Below are 20,366 nucleotides of genomic sequence, written 5' to 3' on the forward strand. Positions count from 1 at the left end.
TTCTCTACTGTAGTATAGGACAAATGCCATCCCTGTGGGAGGGGAGATGACTGCTTAGAGCCATGCAGCTGGGGGAGGGCAGCTTGCTGCAGTGCTGGTTTCAGCTGTTGAGGAAATAGAACCCAAGGGCATGGATTTACTATCTCTCTTCCAACAGTGAAGCTGATTTGACTTTCTTTCTCTCCACCACAGTTAACTGTTCCCTGTTCCTCTTAAGAAACAGTAGTTTAAAGTGGCTTTGATGTGAAAAGGCAGTCTCTCCCGTGTTCATTAATTTCTCCTGTAAATAACCTTACTGGTGCGAGATGAGAGTCAAACTAATGTTCAGTATTTAAAGTAAGAATAGAGATACTTCAGCATAACATTACTTTTAAGATGAAATTATTTCCTCCTTGTACAGAAAGTAAACTTAACCTACTGCAACCCAAGCGTACAACATACAATGGCAGAAAAGCTTCCAAAAGCGAAGGACAAATTAATGTAGATGCTAGCAATTGATGTATCAATGAATTATAGTAAAAATACAAATAATATCAAAGTATAAATAACAAATATAAAGAAAACAAAAAGAGACTACAAATAAAGTGAAAATGCAAAAGGCATCGAACTTTTATTGGACTTCATCTTAGGATGCTATCCTGTTTGTGTTTTAAGTAACCTAAATTGAACTATCAGCTACTGAAATTAATTAATGGAAAATATGGCGAGTGCTGGTCTAAACTAGACGTAAACATTTCTGGAACACTGTTCAGAGTACAGGAATAATTTGCAAAGGACACTTGCCTCTGTGTTACTATATGTGTAAGCTTTTACTTTCTATCAAATATTTATAGTTTGCAAAAGCTGTTTATGTATTAATCGAGTTTTAAAAAACAAGATTTAGAAGTGTGGGAAGGCGAAGATGTTTGCTGTTCCTATAACAAACTGGTTTGATACTGATACCTAATTTTCTTCCTCTCTCCCTTTGCATCTCAGATGAAATTACTGAAGCAAAGTCTGGGACTGCAACTCCACAGAGATCAGGTTCTGTGAGCAACTATAGATCCTGTCAAAAAGATTCAGATGCTGATGTGCAAGGAAAATCTGCAGATACATCCCTTACTTCATCAGTGAGCTCTTCGCTTGAGTCTTCTACGGCTGACTTAACTCCAAGACCAGGGAGTCATACAATAGAATTTTTTGAGATGTGTGCAAATCTTATTAAAATACTTGCACAATAATTTTGAAGATGGGCTTATTTCTTTTATAGCAATAAGCATGCCTAAACCATAGTCAGATGCTTCCAGTTATAATCAAGTTAAATTAACTAAGGCGCTGAAAAAGCTAGCCACAGAATGCAATTTGCACAGGGATTGAAATGATTATGGGCAGTTAATGTATATTATTTTAAAGCTGGAGTGAATTCTGATTGTCTGCTGTCCAATAGAGTAATACAGGTACAGGAAATCGCTTGCCCTTGGGGCAGCATTCATCACGTTTTACATTGAGTGCACATTAGGCTGCATATAACATTTAAGTTAGATGGACCTTCCTGTGTGGTTTTTTTTTTTTTTTTACTGGTAATACATCTGATGCACTGTAAGTAAATGTACATTTACTACTTCAGTGACCTCAGTGTGACTTGGTCACTATCTACAGTTGTGCATCAGTTGGTCAGAACGATCAACATCTTCCAACAGTAATGTGTTAAAACTGTTTCTTCCCCCTTATTTGATAAAGAATAGTTTAAAGTGTCACAATGTACTACTTTTAACAACTGATAAATTTGATTAAATGCATGCAAGTCCAACCAGTTGGAAACGCATGAAGGTGCTCTGTAATGCACTAATGGTGAAATTCTGTGGGCAGAGTAGAACAATTGAGTCCACAGCAATGGTGAGGGACTTACTGGTGAGAAGACTTGGCACCCCCTGGGCTAAAACAAAATGTTGCTCTCTGGAGAACTCTCCTTAGTGTTGTAGCAGCACAGCAGCTCCCTGCTGCTACTGCAGGCTGAGAACCCTTTTCCTTTGAAACAAGTGCATGTAGTTAAGAGCAGAGCCTAAGGACTGTTGCATGCTATTCCAGGATCTAAAATTGACTTTTTTTAACATATATGTTAATACTTTGATATAGCTGTTTATCACATGTTAACTTAGCATATACTTTATAGAATTCACTTTGCAGTTGAAACTACATACATAGGTTAGGCTTTCCCAGTCCACCTTTATAGCAGACTTTGCTATTTAAATTAATTGTGAAATTAAATAGTCCAACCTTTCAGTTTAACATTGGAAACTGATCATGACAACTTGAGTGCTAATAATCCAAAAGTTTTCAACAGTAGACTGCAATTACCAATAACATAAATCCTTCTGCATTTATGGTTTTTGCCATGTTTCAGGAAGAAAACTGAACATCATATGTTAAAATCACAGCTTGTACTTGCACAAAAACATTTAGTCTCTTGTAAATTGCATATAATTAGCCACAGTTCCATTCTCATCTAGTACTAATAGGCATAAACAGTAAAGTGTATGTCATAAAATGTTTAGTTTTGCATTCAAGAATTAATGTTCTCTTCAAAATAAACTTCATGACCTACTCAGTTTCAAAAGTTGCTCTCCCAGGGAAAGACTGGAAATCAAGTCATCATTATGAACATTGAAACCTGGGCTCTTAAAATGAATGGGGATTCTTGCTAATGACTGAGACTTCATCCATGGAAAACTGCTAGCTACAGATACAAGAACTGTTTAATCCAGGCCAACTGGCTTCAGTCCAGAAATTCATCTGTTACGAACATGCACAGAATCTGAAGAAACATAAAGCTGCTTTAAGCCCTGGAACTGCTGTAACTGCATTCTGAACTGGGCAATTGTGTGGTCTGTCTAGTGTTTAGGTACAAGTTACAACTTCAGTTCTTTATCCTTGAGTGTCACACGCGGTCCCTGTAATGCAAGGTTCTATTGTTGCATCTGAAGGTGGAAGATTTTCCTTAAGTAAAGCTTTGGGTTTAAACTCCTGAGATTGAGATGCCAACGTGAGGGACCAGCTGCAAATCCTACTCTTAAGTCCTGTTTTTAGTCTTGTAAGAATTGGTTCTGATGTACTGAATAAATTGCGGTGTTCATTTTTGTTACCCTTTTATTTTGAAATTGTTAAATATTGCACTTGTACAAACAACAAACGCACAGCTTTTTTAATTGTAGTAATTCCTCATCTGGAATTGGTTTGGGATCACTCTTGCATATGTTAAACTAAATACTTATAAATGGTACCTGCTCCTTGTAATGCTGACTACAAATGCAAGGTGTCAAGGTGCAAATAGCTTTTAATTTTTATATACTTTTTTGGCCCTCTTATGCATTAAGAGAACCATGTTTTTTCCTTTGTCTTGATATCTGGAGGTTAAAGTAGGCTTCCGGCAGAAGTGTACTCTACTTGTAGTTTTAAATAAAGTAAATTTTATTGGTATGATAAATCAGTTTTGATGGCCAAAAGCTTTCTGATTGAACTGAGATTTTTATAGGGGATGGGGGAGGGAGAAAGGGGGACTGACAACTTTGTTGCACCTGGAGCAGTTGTCTGTTGTGTGACTTTCCTATGCTTTGTAGATCTTGCTGTTTATGCTGCTTTCTTCATGTGTTCCTACTGATCTTGCAGGCCTTTTTATAGCATCGCACTAGTATCTGCCAGTAGGCTGTGAAACATAACTTCACTAAGAAAGCTGCCAGGATTTTAAGGAGGCAGCTTATGCAAATACACGAATCGGCCAAGTATGTTAGTCTTGAATTACCTTGCTTTTGTATTGCAGTTTTTTCAAAAAACATGGATGAACCTGATTGTCCATGTCTGATATAACTCACTAGGTAATTGATAAAAATTCATCTTGGTGGTGCAATATTTAAAAAAGAACCAAACATGTTTGTCTTGAGTGTTGAATACAAACTTGGAAATGAATTTTATTTTACCAGTTGATTACCATTGTTAAGATATGAAGTCCTGTTCTTTAACAAAGATGTGCCTACTTTCTCTGTTAATTTCTTCTGACAAAGCTGAATGGCAAAAATGCTTGTTTGTAACTGTATAACTTTTTAAAGGTTCAAGACTTAAAACTAAGTAAACATGAAATACTGAACTATCTTCTTTGAAACTGTGTGCATGCTGTCTTCTAGTAGGACTACTACACTTGTTTTTATATTACTATTTTAGAATAAGCTACAACATGACAAAAGCTTCCTGCAGAATTCCCAGTTGGGCCACCAGTGGTGCCAGCCCAGCCCCTCACTGTCCGTTTTCCCCTAGATCCTGTGAACCCTTTTCCTGCAAAAAAACAAAGGAATTTGGGATGGAAGGAATGTTGGATACTCAGTGCCAAGGTCCCTTTCTGCCCTGTGGTGACTCACCTTCTCTCCCCTTTTCCACTGCTCTGTCCCTGCACTGCCTTGGACGCTTCTTGTGTCTCAGTATGTGTCTCTGTAACTCGGGAGTAATTTTAAACCCTGTACCCTGTCGTTTTCTTCCTTTTACGAAGAAACCCCCTAACTTCCAGCCTTGGCCATGTTTCCTGGGTCATTTTTTCTGCCCGTGGGATGGTCGGTGCTGTGGGTCTCACATGGGTGCCATTCCCAGCTTCCCTTGCTCTTGTCCCCAAACTTGTGGGATCATTTATCTGCTGCGGAAGCCAATAAATAACACACAGTGTCGAGGTATTCCCTATTTATCAGCAGTTCTGTGCAGAAATGGGTGCTAGGGGTATCTCCGCAAAGCTAACACACCCAGCATTGGGAAGTGTAATTTTTACATTGTAAATTGGCATAATTGACATATTAATTGTCTATCCACTTTTTATTGGTGCTCATCATTCCTTATTTTGCAGCTGACCGGTGTAAAACGCCCTCATTTTCAATTAAACGTAGCGTGTGTCTGGTTTGAGGGCGCAGGCTCTACGGGCGAGGGCCCTCAGGCGCAGGCGAGTCTCCTCACTGCCAGAGAGGTGGTCTTCATGCTGTAATTAGTCAAGTTGACCTAAAGGGCACATTTGTGGCTGATTCATGCGGTATCGACAAGTTTCCAGGGCAATCAGCCCGCCAAAGCTACTGGTTTTAGGTCCGTTTGTTCCTTTTAATCCCACCGTCCAGCCAAGCACCGTTCACCCCCGTGATTTACAGCGTTACCGCCGCAGAGGTTTACACCTGCCCTTGGCTCCGCCGGGCGCTGCCGCCCCCGGCTCCCACAACAGCCGCTTCCGCTTTCCTTCTGCTTCCGCTTCCCTGCCGCCCCGCCCTTCCGCTTCCTGCCGGCCGGGGCTGAGGGGCGGTGCGGCCCCAGGAGCGCGGCAGGTACCGCTCTCCCGCCCGGCTTCCCCCCGTGGGCCCTGCGGCACTCCGCCTCCCCCCGCCTGCCCCCGCCTTCCCCCGCCACTGCTGGGCCTAGCCCCGGCCGGGGAGGGCGGCCCGTTCCGGGGGGGCGTTGCCGCTCCCCCGCCGGCGGCCGGGCCGAGGCGTTTGGGCCCGCGCGGCCGGCGGGGCTCGCAGCGCTGCGGGGCGGTGGCCAGGCCCGCGGTGTCTCGTTCGCCGTGGACCGAGTGGCCTGACAAGACATCCCTGGTGGAGCCGATGGGCGGGATCCGTACGGGGGATGGGGAGGGCACTCTGGCCTAGAACCGGGATGAGAGGCGTATTTTTTCCCTGTGTGTGCTTAAAACCTAGATTTCCTAACTACTGAAGATAAGTTATTTTTTTTTTTCCCCTCTAGTTCTCCAAATGGCTTCTTTTGGGTGGAAGAGAAAGATTGGCGAGAAAGTTTCCAAAGCTACTTCCCAGCAGTTTGAAGCAGAAGCGGCGGATGAGAAGGACCTGGCTGATGAGGATGATGCAAACTGGGTGCACGCAACCAAGAGGAGAAAGGAAGTTCTCCTGGAGGACTGTGTAAAGAGAAGTAAGGAGCTGAAGGAAGAAGGTGCAAATTTGGCTGAAAATAGGAGGTACTAAAGTTATCTTACACTTTTTCATTGAGTGAATAAGTGCTAAATGATATTTTAATGCCTTCTCGAACCACTAGCATTCACATGCTTTTTCCTATTTAAAGAGCTGATCGTTGGTTTCATTCTACCTTTACTGTGTGGTACTAAATACATTGTTTCCTTTGGTGGTGTTGGCAGCTGTGAAATGAAGTCTTCATCTCATCTCATTTTTGAGTGTTCATGTATCAAAAAAATGATTGAAGGAGGGAGATAGAAAGTGATTGGCTCTAAAAGTTGAAAGAGTGAATGAGATACAGTGAGATAAGCCACTCTTTAAGCAATGCTTTAGCTACTCTGGTAGCTTTCTCCTCTCTTCTAAATGTGTCTTATTAAAGGGTAAGCTTATTTCTGTGTGTACAGTGCCTAGGCAGATACTGCAAAGCAGCTAATGCACTATTAATCCGCCTAATGCTGTTGGAAAGTCAGGTCCAGGTAGCTGCTCTGAACACTTTCTGTTACTGAGTCTTGAGAGTTCAGCAATTTTGGAAGGATATTGCGAAGATGGTTCTGTTGTCCTTTTATGCTTCAAGCGGAAAGTACCCTTGGAGTTGGGGGAGGGTGAGAAGTTGGGAAAGAGGGACTATAAATTACATATCAACAACGTAATTTGGCTAGATCTTCTCTAGAGGGGGGAAAAACAGTTCCAAGAATAGTGCCCTTAAAATCTTCAGAATGCTTGACATCTAAATCTGTGTCTATCCTGGCTTTACTTGTATGAGCATCTCAGCTTTATTAATTTTCCCAGATCAAAGATAACATTATTGTCCTGGTAGAAATAATTTGATAATTAGTCAGTATGTGCTCCTGTGCTGTTAAATGTTTTGTGTTAAGGAATTTCATCCTAAAAAAGGGTTCCCTGGGCAATATGGAGGAGAGAACAACTTGGACGTTTAAAGCAGGCAAGTTTATATATGATGATAAACACACTGTGTGTGTGGTCTCGTTTGATGATTTAAAAAATAATAAGTAAAAAAAGGTCTTTGAGAAAAGGTTTCTGTTCAAATATTTAAATATGATTTCTCTTTTTACTGTTCACTCAAATGGTAACACTCTTTGGGGGGGCAGTGATTCACTTCTCTGCATCCTTCTGTGTTCCTGAGTTCTGTAATTCCTGAATAAAATTTTGAAGCCTTTAAAAGTTGACTTTAAATTTAAACCAAATTAAGCTAAATCAGTTTTAAACATGCTGCCATCGTATTAATCACTACCTTTAATGCAGTAGCTGCATAAGTTGGTTACATTAATACTAGTAGCTGAAAACACAGAATACACAAATCAGGAGTCTATTTACATCTTCGTTTTTAACACTGGAAATAAATCATACGGTGGTCTATGGAAAGGCAGGTCTATTCTGTCCTTTTCAGGAAATAGAGACTGTGTTTTCAAGTTTGAAAAAATAAAAATATTGGTAAATGTTTTCATTCTACATCTGGTAATCACTAATATTTACTGTATTTACATATACTAAAAAGAGAATGATTTTTATTTTTGCCTTATTTTCTGTTCTATGTTTGCCTTCCTTGCATTTTGCTTTGGACTTTGTATATCTTTTCTCAGTGGATTTTGGTGTTCTTATTTGATCATTTGTTGTTGTGCGTTATGTAAAGTTCAATAAATCTCTTGAACAGCAGCAAATAATCCGTTGTATGTGTGGTTTAGGGCAGAGAGACATAGACTGCTGCCTGTTTATTTTGAGCAGCAGGTAATTTTTGGTGCTTTTACATTCTTAAATTGGTCTTTGAGTTTTGCTTGATCTGTCAGTTAGAAAACCATACACAAAGGCTTAACCCATCCATAAGTAGCAACATAAGGAGTTTTTGTGAATTTAGTGAGCAGTATACATCATCAGAAGTGCTTATAAGAGCTACTGAGAAACGCTGAATGGCTTACAACGAGTATGACAAACAAGGAACAAGAAATTAAAATGCGGCTTTTGGGAGGCTCATCACACTCTTTTGTGTTAACACTTACATCTGAGGCCTAACAGATGCTCTGACTTAGAACTGTAGTTTCCATCAGTTGCTCTAGCACGCTCTGTACAGTTTGGGCAATTATGGTAGCATGCTGCTGTCAGGGTGCATAACTTTCAGGCAGATCTTTCTCTTAGAAAAAAAAGGATTTCACATAGGTTAGAAGCTAAACTCATAGTGGGAGGCTTCCATTACTTTAACAGGTGGAATAGTTGACGTATCATTGCAGGGAACTTGAGGAAGCAGGCTGAAAGGAATGTTTATTCTCTCTGGTGGAAAATGGTTGCTGTACTTGTGTTTGACTTACATGGTCTATTTCTTGGATATACTTTTGTACAACATAAGCAGACTGACGTAAATAATTAAATACTTGTAGATTGGTTCCTGGAATACCAAAGCATAGTAACAGTTAAAGAGTTTTGAATTGGATTGTGTAGCTTTTATGTAAAAGTATGGTATCTCTTCCATTGAAGAAACTTGGGAGAAAAGCAAAGGCTGAGCACTAGAGGATAACTAAGGTCTTGTCTTAGTTGGTGTTACTTGTGGAATGGAGAGAAGAAGGGGATCCTGAAAGAAAACAGACTTGGGAAGAAGCAAGAGGCTAAATAAAGGAAAGAATGGAAAGTAATAAATTCAACTTCACTTCTTACGGAAAGGAGACTCCGAGGTAATGTGCATGGCAAAATCAATATGATGATTCAATTCATCGGTTGGTGATGAAAGGTGAATTTTGTAAGCGGGTCCACTGTTACTTAGTTAGAATAGGGATTATCATCTTTATGCCTGGCTAGTCCATTACCTTATTTTTTGGTAAGGGAAGGCAGTGATGGTGTTGCACCCTCACCATGGGTTTGTTAGTCTCTGTGTACGCAGTAAGTCTGCTTCTGTGGACAAGTGAGATTGGATTGACTTGTGCTTGTAAAGCGAGTCTCGATGCTTCTTGCGGGGAAGCAATAGTGGGCTTCCTGGGAGTCAGAATTTGCACAGCCTGCTTTCTTTGCCCATTGGCAAACTCAGGAGTGGCATGGGTCCATTGTTTTGGAGGTAGCAGCCCTCCACGGGTTGCCCTCCATGGGTTATCAGCTTTTGTTAGAGCTGCTTGAGGTACCTGCTGTAATGCGTGTGCATGAACCTGTTCATCTGAGACTGAGACACACACAGAAAAAAACTGGAGAGAACAGTTTCTGATCCATGTCTCAGTCTTTTTGTGAGATGGGAAGAAAGATGGAGAGACTACCAGAAACGTGTTGAATTAGGCTGATTATCCCAGCCGGTCTGTTAATGTGCAAGACATGGTTTAGGAAATTCTGACCTAGAAACTTGATCAAGAGGTAGTTATGAAGATGACTTGTGAATGAATAATCTCAGCGTCAGAAACAAAAGGCAGGTATGTGGAAGAAGTGGCATATTAGTGTACTCTCTTCATGTATGGGAAGGAGCAATTAACAAATAGAATATTGTCTGTTGGTGGAAAGAACGGGAAAATATTCCAGAGGAGAAATTGGTTTTGCTTATATGAAACTTACAATGCTGGTGTTTTATCCCGCTTGAGAACGCCAGTATGGATGTGCCCACATACACAAACCAAAAAAAAAACCCCACCCCCAAAAAAGCCCAATCAAAAAGCCAACCATAATCCATGTTAGTTTTTTTGTGTTGATAGTCTTATACTGTTTTAAATCCAGCACAATACAAAAGAATAAAAGTTCATGTGCTCAGTCTCAGTATTTTGAGCACAACAGTTTGCAATTACAGTGTATTTTGACTGGTAGGTAGGTAGTCTTTGGCTGCGGACACTACCTTATGAACAGATTTAGGCAAGACTAAACAATGAAGTTTTATGTCCTCAAACATATGGCGTGTAGAGAGCTAACAGTAAGGAGAAGAACAACGTCTGTCGGACTAGTATCTTCAGTGTAACTGAGCTGCATGTTCATATAGATGTCTTCTATAGATGGCAATCTGATTCCTGGTGCTGTTTTCAAACTACAAACATTTTTGTAGCCGGTCCAGTAGGTGGAGATAGAGTTCTTCTCAAAGCACCCTAAAGATTTGCAAAAAATGTTCATCTAAAGACTTCATTTTCTTTTGCAAATCGACACAGTTGGGTTTAAAATCTTATTGATTTGCATTTATTTTTTAAATTTTGCTAAGTAAAAGTTAATACTACTCTCGCTTTTGAAAATATTTATTTACTATTCATATTGCACTAAAAAGATCTCTGTCTCTAAAGGTAGAACTGGTTTGGGAAGATCACGTTTTCGACTAGAACACTTTTATGTTTTGTCTGAGCTTATAGCGCCTCATCTATGTTAAAAGAAGTAGTTGATGTCACTTTGTCACCTCATGTGTAAATTAGACTGATTAATAAGCCTTTACTCTTTCGTTCCTTTAATTTCTGCAAATTAAATAAGGACGTGTCAAGGTGCTATGCGAAGACCAGATTATAGGTCAATTTTCATGAGGAATTTCCAGAGGAATTAATCTTTGATAATTACTTAGTTTAATTTTCTAAACTACTAAAAAAAACCCCATAAATCGAACTTCTGTGAAGTGCTACTTATTCCACTTTTTAGTAGTTGAGACTTTTTTCACCTGATGCTTACATGCCAGCATCACTTCAACATGTGTAGTTTATGATTCCCTAACTATTTAAGCTGTAATTGAGTTTGTCTTTCTCACTAGAAGCTGTTAAGTGTCAGTATCAGATGATGAGAGGCACATTCCTTTAAATAAAAAGTCTGTTCTGTGTAATGGTAAGTTAAGTGTTATCAAAAAAATAATATATTTAGCAGATGGAGCAGAAGGGTAATACTTTTTTTTAAATACAGTTGAAAGGCCTTTCTGTCATGTTCTTATAACATTTGTATTTGTTCAATTTACTTGTGTCTTTCAGGTTTAGATGATGATAAACTCTTGATTGCTAATGAGTTCAGAAAGTGATAAAGTAGTAACATTGCTTTCAGATAGTTTTGATAATTCATTTTGGTGCAACTAACATGGCAAATGGCAAATATCGCTGTGTCAAAATTGCCTTTCAGTCAATAAAACTGATGTTACTTATGTAATATAGTGAAAATAATCAGGTTTCCTACCAGATCCAAGAGCTATCTTTGTCAGAAACATTTCATTAGTTTAGTGGGCAGAGTTACATTATGGAGTAGCCTAGGAGAAGTGGGGTGTGTTAGAGAGAAGAGGGGTTTAGGAGAGCTGGGTTCATTTTCTTCAAGTTATCTCCTGCAGCACAGGAGTGGTTCATCCTGATGAGGATGAAATCAAGAAAAGGTGATAGGAGTCCTGTGTGGATGTACAGGGAGCTCCTGACAAAATCCAAGCATAAAATGGAAAAATACAAGAGGTGGGAGCAGTGTCATGTGACCCGGCACGACTATAGGGACCCTGTCTGAGTATGCAGGGTTGGGGTTAGGAGAGATAGAGCCCACCTGGAGTTGAATCTGGTGAGGGATCTAAAGGGCAACAAGAAGAGCTTCCACAGGTGTATCATCACCAAAAGGAAAACCATGAAAAATGTGAGTCCTCTGCTGAAAGGGGTAGAGAATCTAGTGACAAAGAATGGAGAACAGGCCAATGTACTTGATGTTGTCTTTGCCTTGATTTTTACTGATAAGACTTCTCTTCAGAAGCCCCAGGCCCATGAGACCAGAGGAAGAGTCTGGAGCAAGGAAGGCATACCCTTAGTGGAGGAGGATTAGACTGTGAAACGTTTAGACAAATGTGACATACACAAGTTCATGGGATCCAATGGGATGCATCCATGAATGCTGAAGGAGCTGGTTGATGTCATCGCAAAGACTTTAAGTGCATTTGAAAGGTCATGACAAATTGGGGTGGTTCCTGAGGGCTGCTAGAAAGCAAATGTTTCTTATCTTTGTGAAGGCTAAGAAGGAGGATTCAGGGACTTACAGGCCTATCAACCTCAAATCTGTCCCTGGGAAGGTGAGGGAGCAAGTAATTCTGGAAACCATTTTGAAACACAGGAAGCACAAGAAGGTTATTGGGAGTAGGTAGCATCAATTAGCAAAGGAGAAATCATGCTTGGCCAACCTGCTAGAAGACAGATTGACCGGAAGATGTTGTGGACTTCACATCCTTGTTGGTACTCGGAACCCAACTGGACAATAACCTGAGCAGCCTGCTTTAGCTGACCCTGTTTTGAGCATGGTCTTTGGACTAGGTGATCTCCAGAGGTCCATTCCAATCTCAGCCATTCTGTAATTATATCCCATTAAAAGTACAGATGCAGTTAGAATACAAAAGGTAGTTTCTCACACTTGAGTTTGGCTGTACATGTTGTTAGTATGGAACCTTTCTCTCTGGGTGGAAAACTTCTGTTTCTTTTATTTATTTTTCATTTTGTTTCACTAGTCCATGTGTCTTTGGTGGAATGCTTTGGGTACAAAGAGAAACGCAAAAAAAATGGTCAGTCTTTGATCCATCTTCTTCCCATCTCTCTCTGCTAACTGACCTCATCTGAAGCAAAGATGTATTTTGGAAGTTAGAAAGTTAAAAGGACTGATTCAGTAGGTAATCTGGGAGTCTGCAAATTTAGCTTTTATTTCTGGCTTCTAGAATAGGAGCTGTTAGGTTGCTGATATATTGCATCAAGAATGTTGACCCTCCCATAAAAGTGATCTGAAAGCCTTACAGAGTTGGATTTTGTAATTAAGTGTAGAAGAAATCACTTCAAAATGTTCATCCTGAAATTAGGAGAACGTAGTAAGTAATCACTCCTACCATTCCTTGTAGGCTGAAAATAACTGTTTGGTGTCAGTCTTGGATATAATTTGCATGCCACGTATAATTAGCTATTCCATATACTGCTTACCTCATTTCAGAGTGAATGATCAATACCAGTGTTCTCCAAATAAAATGAAAATTTTTAATCTCAGTAATTATTAGCTCTGATTAGGTTGAGTGTTTTCTAAGGTCTATCATTCAGAGAAAAAATTCAGAGAAAATAGGTAGGCTTATAACTCTAAGTGACACTGTATAGTACAAACAGGGGCTTGATTAAGATGGTCGTGACTTCTAGACAAAATACCTGATCACTTTTTGATGTTTTCCAATGTATATACAAACTAACTGCTGTTAGCTTCCTTGAAAGTGTGTTACATATGATACGGTCACTAAAATGAGACTAAGGGTGTGTAAACTGTAACTCTTGAGTACAGAACACATGAGCTGAAACAGAAAACACTCAGAACAAGTATGGACTTACATCCATTTTTTGGGAAAAAGCATATGTTGCAGCTTCTCTCTTGTTAGTTGGGGCATTAGGTTCATTTTGCAGGCCTCGTAACCTTTCTACAGAATAAAAAAAAAGTGCAGAGAGTGTTTTAGAGTGTTTAACACCCTCCTGTAAACTGCCATGTGAAGTAACATGGTGATTTTGCCTTTAAGTTAGTCTTTATTCCTAGCTTTATTGGTTTTCCTCACTTACTGATAGAGTTATTGTTTCCTGGTGATACCTCCTCTCATTGAGTAGGAAGTTCCGTGTAGAATGTTTGATTTAAGAAGTTCTTTTTATTTAAATTGCAATTTATTGTAGCTATTTCCTTTTTGTTCTGGCAAAGGTTATTTTCCAGCAACTTATTATTATTTGGCAAAGCAGGAGTTCAGTTTTGAAACTGTTACTAATTTAGTGCATATTTTTCTGAGTGGGTGCAAGAATTGTAGATTATTTAAACTGCACACAGTCATAGAATCATAGAACGGTTTCAGTTGGAAGGGACCATTAAAGGTCATCTAGTCCAACCCTCATTGCAATGAGCAGGGACATCTACAACCAGATCAGGTTGCTTAGAGGCCTGTCCGTGTCTTCAGGGATGGGCCACCTGCCACCTCTCTGGTGAACCTGCCCCAGTGTTTCACCACCCTTATCATAAAAAATGTCTTCCTTATATCTAGTCTAGTCTACCTTCTTTCAGTTTAAATCCATTACCCCTTGTCCTATTGCAATAGCCCCTGATAAAAAGTCTGTCCTCGTCTTTCTTATAAGCCCCTTTTAGGTACTGAAAGGCTGCAATAAGGTGTCCCTGGAGCCTTCTCTTCTCCAGGCTGAACAACCCCAACTCTCTCAGGCTGTCTTCATAGCAGAGGTGTTCCGGCCCTCTGATCATCCTCATGGCCCTCCGCTGGGCCTGCTCCAACAGGTCCATGTCCTTCTTGTGCTGAGGGCCGCAGAGCTGGACGCAGTACTGCAGGTAAGCTGTCACCAGGGTGCAGTAGAGGGGCAGAATTTTCTTCTTAGTAATCAGTAGGGCACAAATTGGTAGCTTCTGGATTTTTACATTGCTAGCTGCTTATGTTGCTTCTGTTTGATTCCTAGCACTTTTTCCAGACAGCTTTTGTTTATGACCAAATAGAATATTTGCATCTAATCCCCAAAAACCTCTGTAGTACTACTTAAAGACCTATAAGGATCTATGTAACATAGTGGACTGTAAATAAATAATATAAAAAATATAAATATTGTTATTTTATTATTTTTATTCTTGTTACTTATGACAATGTTTTAGAATTAATTTTCATCACTCATCAGAGCTGTGCTTTAGAAGTTAATGAAGAAAATATGTGCAAGCACATGTGCTGTCATATTTCTAGCCTTGTAAATTATATGCAAGTGTACAGCACCTGGTGTATTTTCATTCCTTCTAAGTGTTGTGTTGAGATGAAGTGCGCCACTGCGAATTTCTCTCACGATCTGGCTTGTTTTCAGAGCTGATCTCTGACACAGTCTTCATTTCTTTTCGTTTGCTGCCTATTACTGTTATAAACTGTCTGGGACAGGGGCCATCTTTTAACATAGTAGACACGGTGGCAGCAAAACTGGCACCATTGCGGTCCTACAGAAACGAGTTTGTGCTGGCAGGTCTGTACTGGTAGATGGTGGCTAGAGATTAATGTCAATACTTTCATGCAAAAGTTAAACTATCTACAAGTTAAAGAACATATTTCTGACCTGACCTAAGAGATTTTGCCCATAATTTCAGTAGAGAATTCTATTTATATACATAATATAATACAATTTAGCAAAATCTAGCAATTTACATTAATAATCTGTGCAGTTTTTACAGAGAAATACAACCTGGGGCTTTTTCCACATTCTTTCCTTGACAGACACTGGCAAGAGTTGCACTGCTGAACTACTGCTGTCACAGCATCCAGGATTCCCTATATTAATGACATTATATATTGTAACTTAGATACTGTAAAATATGATCATATTTAATTTTTTTAAAGTTACAGTTTTGTGGTTTTGTTTATTGTCCAGGTCTACTGTTAAATACACCAAGTTGCTTTTACTTGAATACTAAAACCTTTGTATTTAGAAACTACTTTTTGATAATATTATTTCTCTTCATAGGGGAAGCTGCAGGGAAAAAAAATGAAGTGGCGTCCTAATTTAATACCTTTGTCCATTTGCTCTTAAACAAAGCCTAGTAATTGTTGCTGATGAAGATAATATTCCCCTTCCCCCCCTCTGTTTTAACTGTCTTTATGGTTCATGGAATTTAATTTTGAAACAGTAATTCGGTATTCATTGCATGATCTTCATTGAACATGATGTATACCTGTTGTCCATATATTCTAAAATTAAAATGTACTGAAATTAAGGGATCATAATTACTCATTAGCATTTGTTTCAGGAGTTTCCTAAAGAAGTAGGATATGGCAGTGTGTTTTGCTACGAAGATCTTCGTTTATATACGTATGTTAACTTGTTTTCTTGTTCCCTAAATGGCGTTCTCCACATCTTAGGGCATATCACGTTTAAACTGGAAAGGGTGCTTGGCAGTAAAGGCTCAGAATAAAAACTCTTTACAAACGACTTGTTCAGTCAGGTCTTTTGAAGGGTTAGTTTAAATAGCGTGTGGGGAAAATGAGGAGCAGTACACTCTCTTTTCTTCCTGGAAATACTTGATGTTATAGGACTGCTAATCATTTTAGAGTTGACTTCACGACATAGCGTACTACCACAAGAAAAATTACTTGTAGGGTCTTGTACACAACCATGTGGTCATCAAATTAATAAAAAATAAATTTATTGTGGGTCTTGACTTTCTCTACTGCTTTTTGTTCTGTTAATTTATTTATGTGGGAGTTAACTATTTAGTCATTTTGTAGACAATTGTTAAATTGTATCAGGGCTGAGTTAATTGAAAGCATGGTATATATGCTTCCTAGCTTTGGCTGTTTGCGGGTCAAGTATCTAGTCAAAGGCTGCAGTTCCATTCCTGGTTAAACCTGTTTCAGTCAGGGTCAATGTGACCCTGCTCTCCTGGTGTCTCACTTCCACCCCTTTGCAATGGTCCCTTTTTTTTTTTTCACCCTGGGGGGAGCCAGTTGGGAGTACCAGTTTGTCACTGGGATGGAGAAGAAGCCAGCTCAAAAACAGCCTCTTTCTGGTTGCTGGTTCTGATCTGGTTCACAAATGCTTTTGACAAAACAGGCAGGAAAACGGATATTAGAATAAGTGTCCAAACAGCAAGGGAAGTGGAGACAAATTCTTTTATTTATGTGATATTGTCATCTAGTTGCTGCCTGTGTGTCTTTGTTACTGTATTACACTCATAATTTGAAATGGATGGCTGTAAATGTATTTTCATTTGCAGGCCTGACATTTCAGTTTTTACACTTTTTAAATGTTCATGTCCTTGAGAACGAGTCTAATTCTTCTTTGACTTTATCACTGGGCCTTGAACAAGTTACTCTTACTTAGCTCATAAGGGACAGTGCTAATGTGTTACATGCAGAGCAGTTATTTTCTCTAGTTTTAGCAGTACGTACCTGAAGTACACGTTTTTTTATGGTGGATAGGTGTAGACGAGATTGTTAAATATATTGCCAAGTACTTTTGGTAAACTGTGTGACATATACGAAATAGGTGATAGACTTTGTATGTTTTGCTTCCCACAATCATTTGTGCAATGAGTGCAGTGCATCCATCCCAATCTCAACAGAGGAGTCGCGGTATTTTTAATATCATGCTTAATTTTCTAATACAGTGTTTAAATACTGTACGTCAAACATTTTAGACAAAGAACCATACTTTTCTATTTCTGGGTGGTGCTTGCTACACTAATACCACATAGCGACAGAGATAATGCATCCCTCCCCTCTTTCTTACTTTCTGAAAATCACAGAAATGCTGTTTTTGTGAAGAACTGAAGTTTGCTGTTTTGAAACCAGTTCAAACCGATAATTTTCACAGGCTGCCATTATTTGTGTGTATTAGACGTGTTTTCCTGCCAGTCTCTGGAGTTGTACTGACTCTTGCAACTAAATGGCAAATCTTAAAAAACATTGTTTGTTTTGTTGTTGACCTATCAGCTGGTAATAGAAATCTAATGTAGTAGACTGGCTTAAGCTTTTTGTCTTCTGCAAAAATTAAGAAATGACAGTTAAGACAAAATGCAGTTCATAGCTGTAGATTTCTTTTAAAATAGCTTATTTGGATAAGAGATGTTGGCGATGAATAATGGCTTATATTCAGCTGGCTCCACCGTCCTATTTTATTGTTAAAAATGGAAGACACCTGCTAAATACGTTAAATAGCATAGACTTACTGAAAGGAGTTCTGCAGACTAGACTTCTCTGTAGGAAGCTGTATTTGCCTGAAAGCTTTAATACAAGCTTTTTTCTACCTGGCAATTGCTTTTGTGAGGATGATAAATTCTCCCTCAGTGGATTTGGATGTTGACATAGATGTTTTTAGTTGTCTTTAATCTAGTCTGTCAGTGAAACCCTTCTGTTTATCAGAAGGTTAACCTTCCCTGGTATTGCTTACATGTAACATGGTAGGAAGCCTTTTTTTATGATGCATTCAGTTTCCTGACTATCACAATGTTTGTAAAGTAAGAACTGTGAGCTTCTCCAACATCCAAACGTATACTTGAGGTATTAAAGTTTAGCTATGATGTGAAACCATTATAATATAGCTGTATCATTACTGCCTAAATAAAGCTGTCGTCTTCATGTTCCTGTAGCCAGAAGGAGAATTACACTGGGGAGATGCTTGCTATTTTAAAACAAATTAATGTTTGGACACATCATAACCTGGATTAGACTGTTGACTTGATTTAAGAAGCAAAGCTTTTATACTGGTGCAAAGCAGGGGCAATGACATAGATGTGAGATGAGGAGAGTGCAGAATGAATTTTGAAAACTCTCTTAGAATGACTCTACAACTTTATTTTAAGACATTTGTATTTGCCTTTCAAAAATGTGGCAGAATTCCAGTACTTCTGTATTGTGGGTGGAATTGAATGAATGAGGTTTCAGAAATTAGTTATTTTAGGAGCTGATTTCTTTTGTGGAATTCAAAGTGAGAAAGGAATTCTAAGCAATACTGGAAAAAAATTTCACAAGTGTTGTTGACATACAGAAGGAAAGAGATGAATGCTAAAATTAGAATAATAAATATTAAACTTTCATAATTAATTTACAGAATAAATTGCTGTCATAAAACCTGAAGAAATTCTATGTAAATTATAGTATAAACAATGATTACATTGCACACTGCGTAAGTATGGGAGAAATCTTTAACCTGACTTTTTTCTTCTGGGTAATTTATAGTTTTTGAATATATTTGAACTGATTGTGAGGGTGCTGAAGTTACGTGGTTTTGGTCATCACATTCTGATATTAAATTGAGATTCAGAGAGAGAAATTATAAATATTGAGTAAAACTGGGAAAAAAAACCACCAAGGTGAGTATGTTTCTCAGTCTAAAGAAAACTCACTGACGCTCCTTAGAGTTTGCGGATGGTAGCTGCATGGGATACTGTGGACTAAATGCCCTAAATATTCCCATCCAGCTACTAATGTAAATAAAACCATCTGAAATATTAATTGTCTGTTGAATCTTCAGTGTTTTATTTTGCATCTCATGCTGTGATATGGGAGAAATTGAAGGAGATAGTTCAAACAGTTCTTGCTGTTACTCTCTTTCAATAGGCACTATTACATGAATGCAAAATCACGCTGACAACAAAAATCATCAGTCTGAGTATATTGGTTCTTCTAAGGTCACTTATCAATAGAAACACAGCAGCATTGTCAGTGACTAACTGGCTCTGTCATGGAAATGGGAGCATGAACTTGCCTCATCCGTCCCTTTGTAGAACAGTTGTGCTAAGTGCCACTGAGGCTCACCACTCCTTGTCTCGGCAGTGCTGGTAGTGCGAGTTCCCACTCTTCTTGCCACTTCTATGTGTATGATTTGCATGTTAGTCATCTTGGGATTTACAAGTGTCTGATACATTCCTTTAGTTCTGGATGGTAATATCCATTCTCTGTACAATCTATGTATGTGCATATTATGCCCTTGTATGTTGATGTGTTTATTACACATCTGTATTTCACTTGTTTCAGAAGACTTGATGGTTTTTGCTGTCTAGTATTTGCATTGGTACTTTATAGTCGTTTTACAGTAATACTTTGTAGTTGTTTCAGCTATGTGAGGTTTATAGGGTACCTGACTACTTAATTTATTGGTACTTTCATGAAAAATAAATTAAAATTGCCCTTGTAAGTCTCAAATGCCATAGAGAATTACATATTTCCTCTGTCTTTATCTGTCTCTCTGTGTTTTATTTTTTTTACATAACTTCTGTCGTTATTCTCTGTGATGTTGACATCAGTAAACATTATAAAGAGGCCAGAAGTAGTATAGGGAAAGAAAATGAAGAGGAATTACATTATTTAGTACAGATAACAAGAGTATGTCAACTAGATGAAATGGAACTGCTCAGAAAATAATTGGAGCAGACTATTGCTTTTTGCGTATCATCTCTCCCAAAATGTTTTGCCCTCTTAATACCCTACCTTTGAGCATCATATTTTGGCAATAAGCCATGTAGAGAAAGAGAGAAAGATAGAGAAATAATGGTATCTAAATCCCAGAAACTTTTTGGTGCTTTTTCTTTTCTAATGCATTTGACAGCTTTTAACTTCTTGACCTAGTTTTCATGACTGTTTTCTGAGAACCAGTAGGGTAATAACATGAGGTAATAGAGAAACAGCTGTCAGCCATCTGTGGATGAAGCCCTGAAATTGTGCACATTGGTAGCGCCAGTGTACAAGGCACAGGAATGAAAGTGGTCTTCAGTTAGCAGGAAGAGAATTGGTGGGCAGATGGATGTATTGCATTTGTCTTGCAAATTTTCTTGTCTCCTTACAGATGAGTGCAGTATCTGAGTGGGGTGGACCATGAATCGGTGATTCACCAGATTGAAAGGATAGGTATAAAATAAGTCAAAGGCAGCAGGGCTTCAGCTCACAATTCAATATAAAATGTGTTTGTGAAAGACATCTTAGGGCAGACTGTCAAGTGTAGACACTGTTCGCTCCCCATCATTATCTAA

At 38.9% G+C, this 20,366-nt stretch overlaps 1 protein-coding gene across 5 annotated transcripts in view; it reads left to right on the forward strand.

The window, feature by feature from the left end:
* The window catches only part of LOC128902209 (5'-AMP-activated protein kinase catalytic subunit alpha-1), a 67,788-nt gene that overhangs the window by 21,546 nt on the left and 25,876 nt on the right, over window positions 1–20,366 (forward strand). Inside the window, exons 1-2 of one of the 5 annotated variants that reach the window (XM_054184719.1) lie at window positions 5,245–5,324; window positions 5,740–5,968. In XM_054184719.1, the coding sequence (XP_054040694.1) occupies window positions 5,748–5,968 (221 nt within the window). In that variant the 5' untranslated portion in view covers window positions 5,245–5,324; window positions 5,740–5,747. Of the gene's footprint in view, window positions 1–975; window positions 4,125–5,244; window positions 5,325–5,453; window positions 5,614–5,739; window positions 5,976–20,366 lie in introns of those variants that run through there. The other 4 variants (XM_054184720.1, XM_054184718.1, XM_054184721.1 and 1 more) reach the window with 4 other exon arrangements.

Source organism: Rissa tridactyla, chromosome Z, assembly GCF_028500815.1.
Source record: "Rissa tridactyla isolate bRisTri1 chromosome Z, bRisTri1.patW.cur.20221130, whole genome shotgun sequence".
Classification (NCBI taxonomy): Eukaryota; Metazoa; Chordata; class Aves; order Charadriiformes; family Laridae; genus Rissa; species Rissa tridactyla.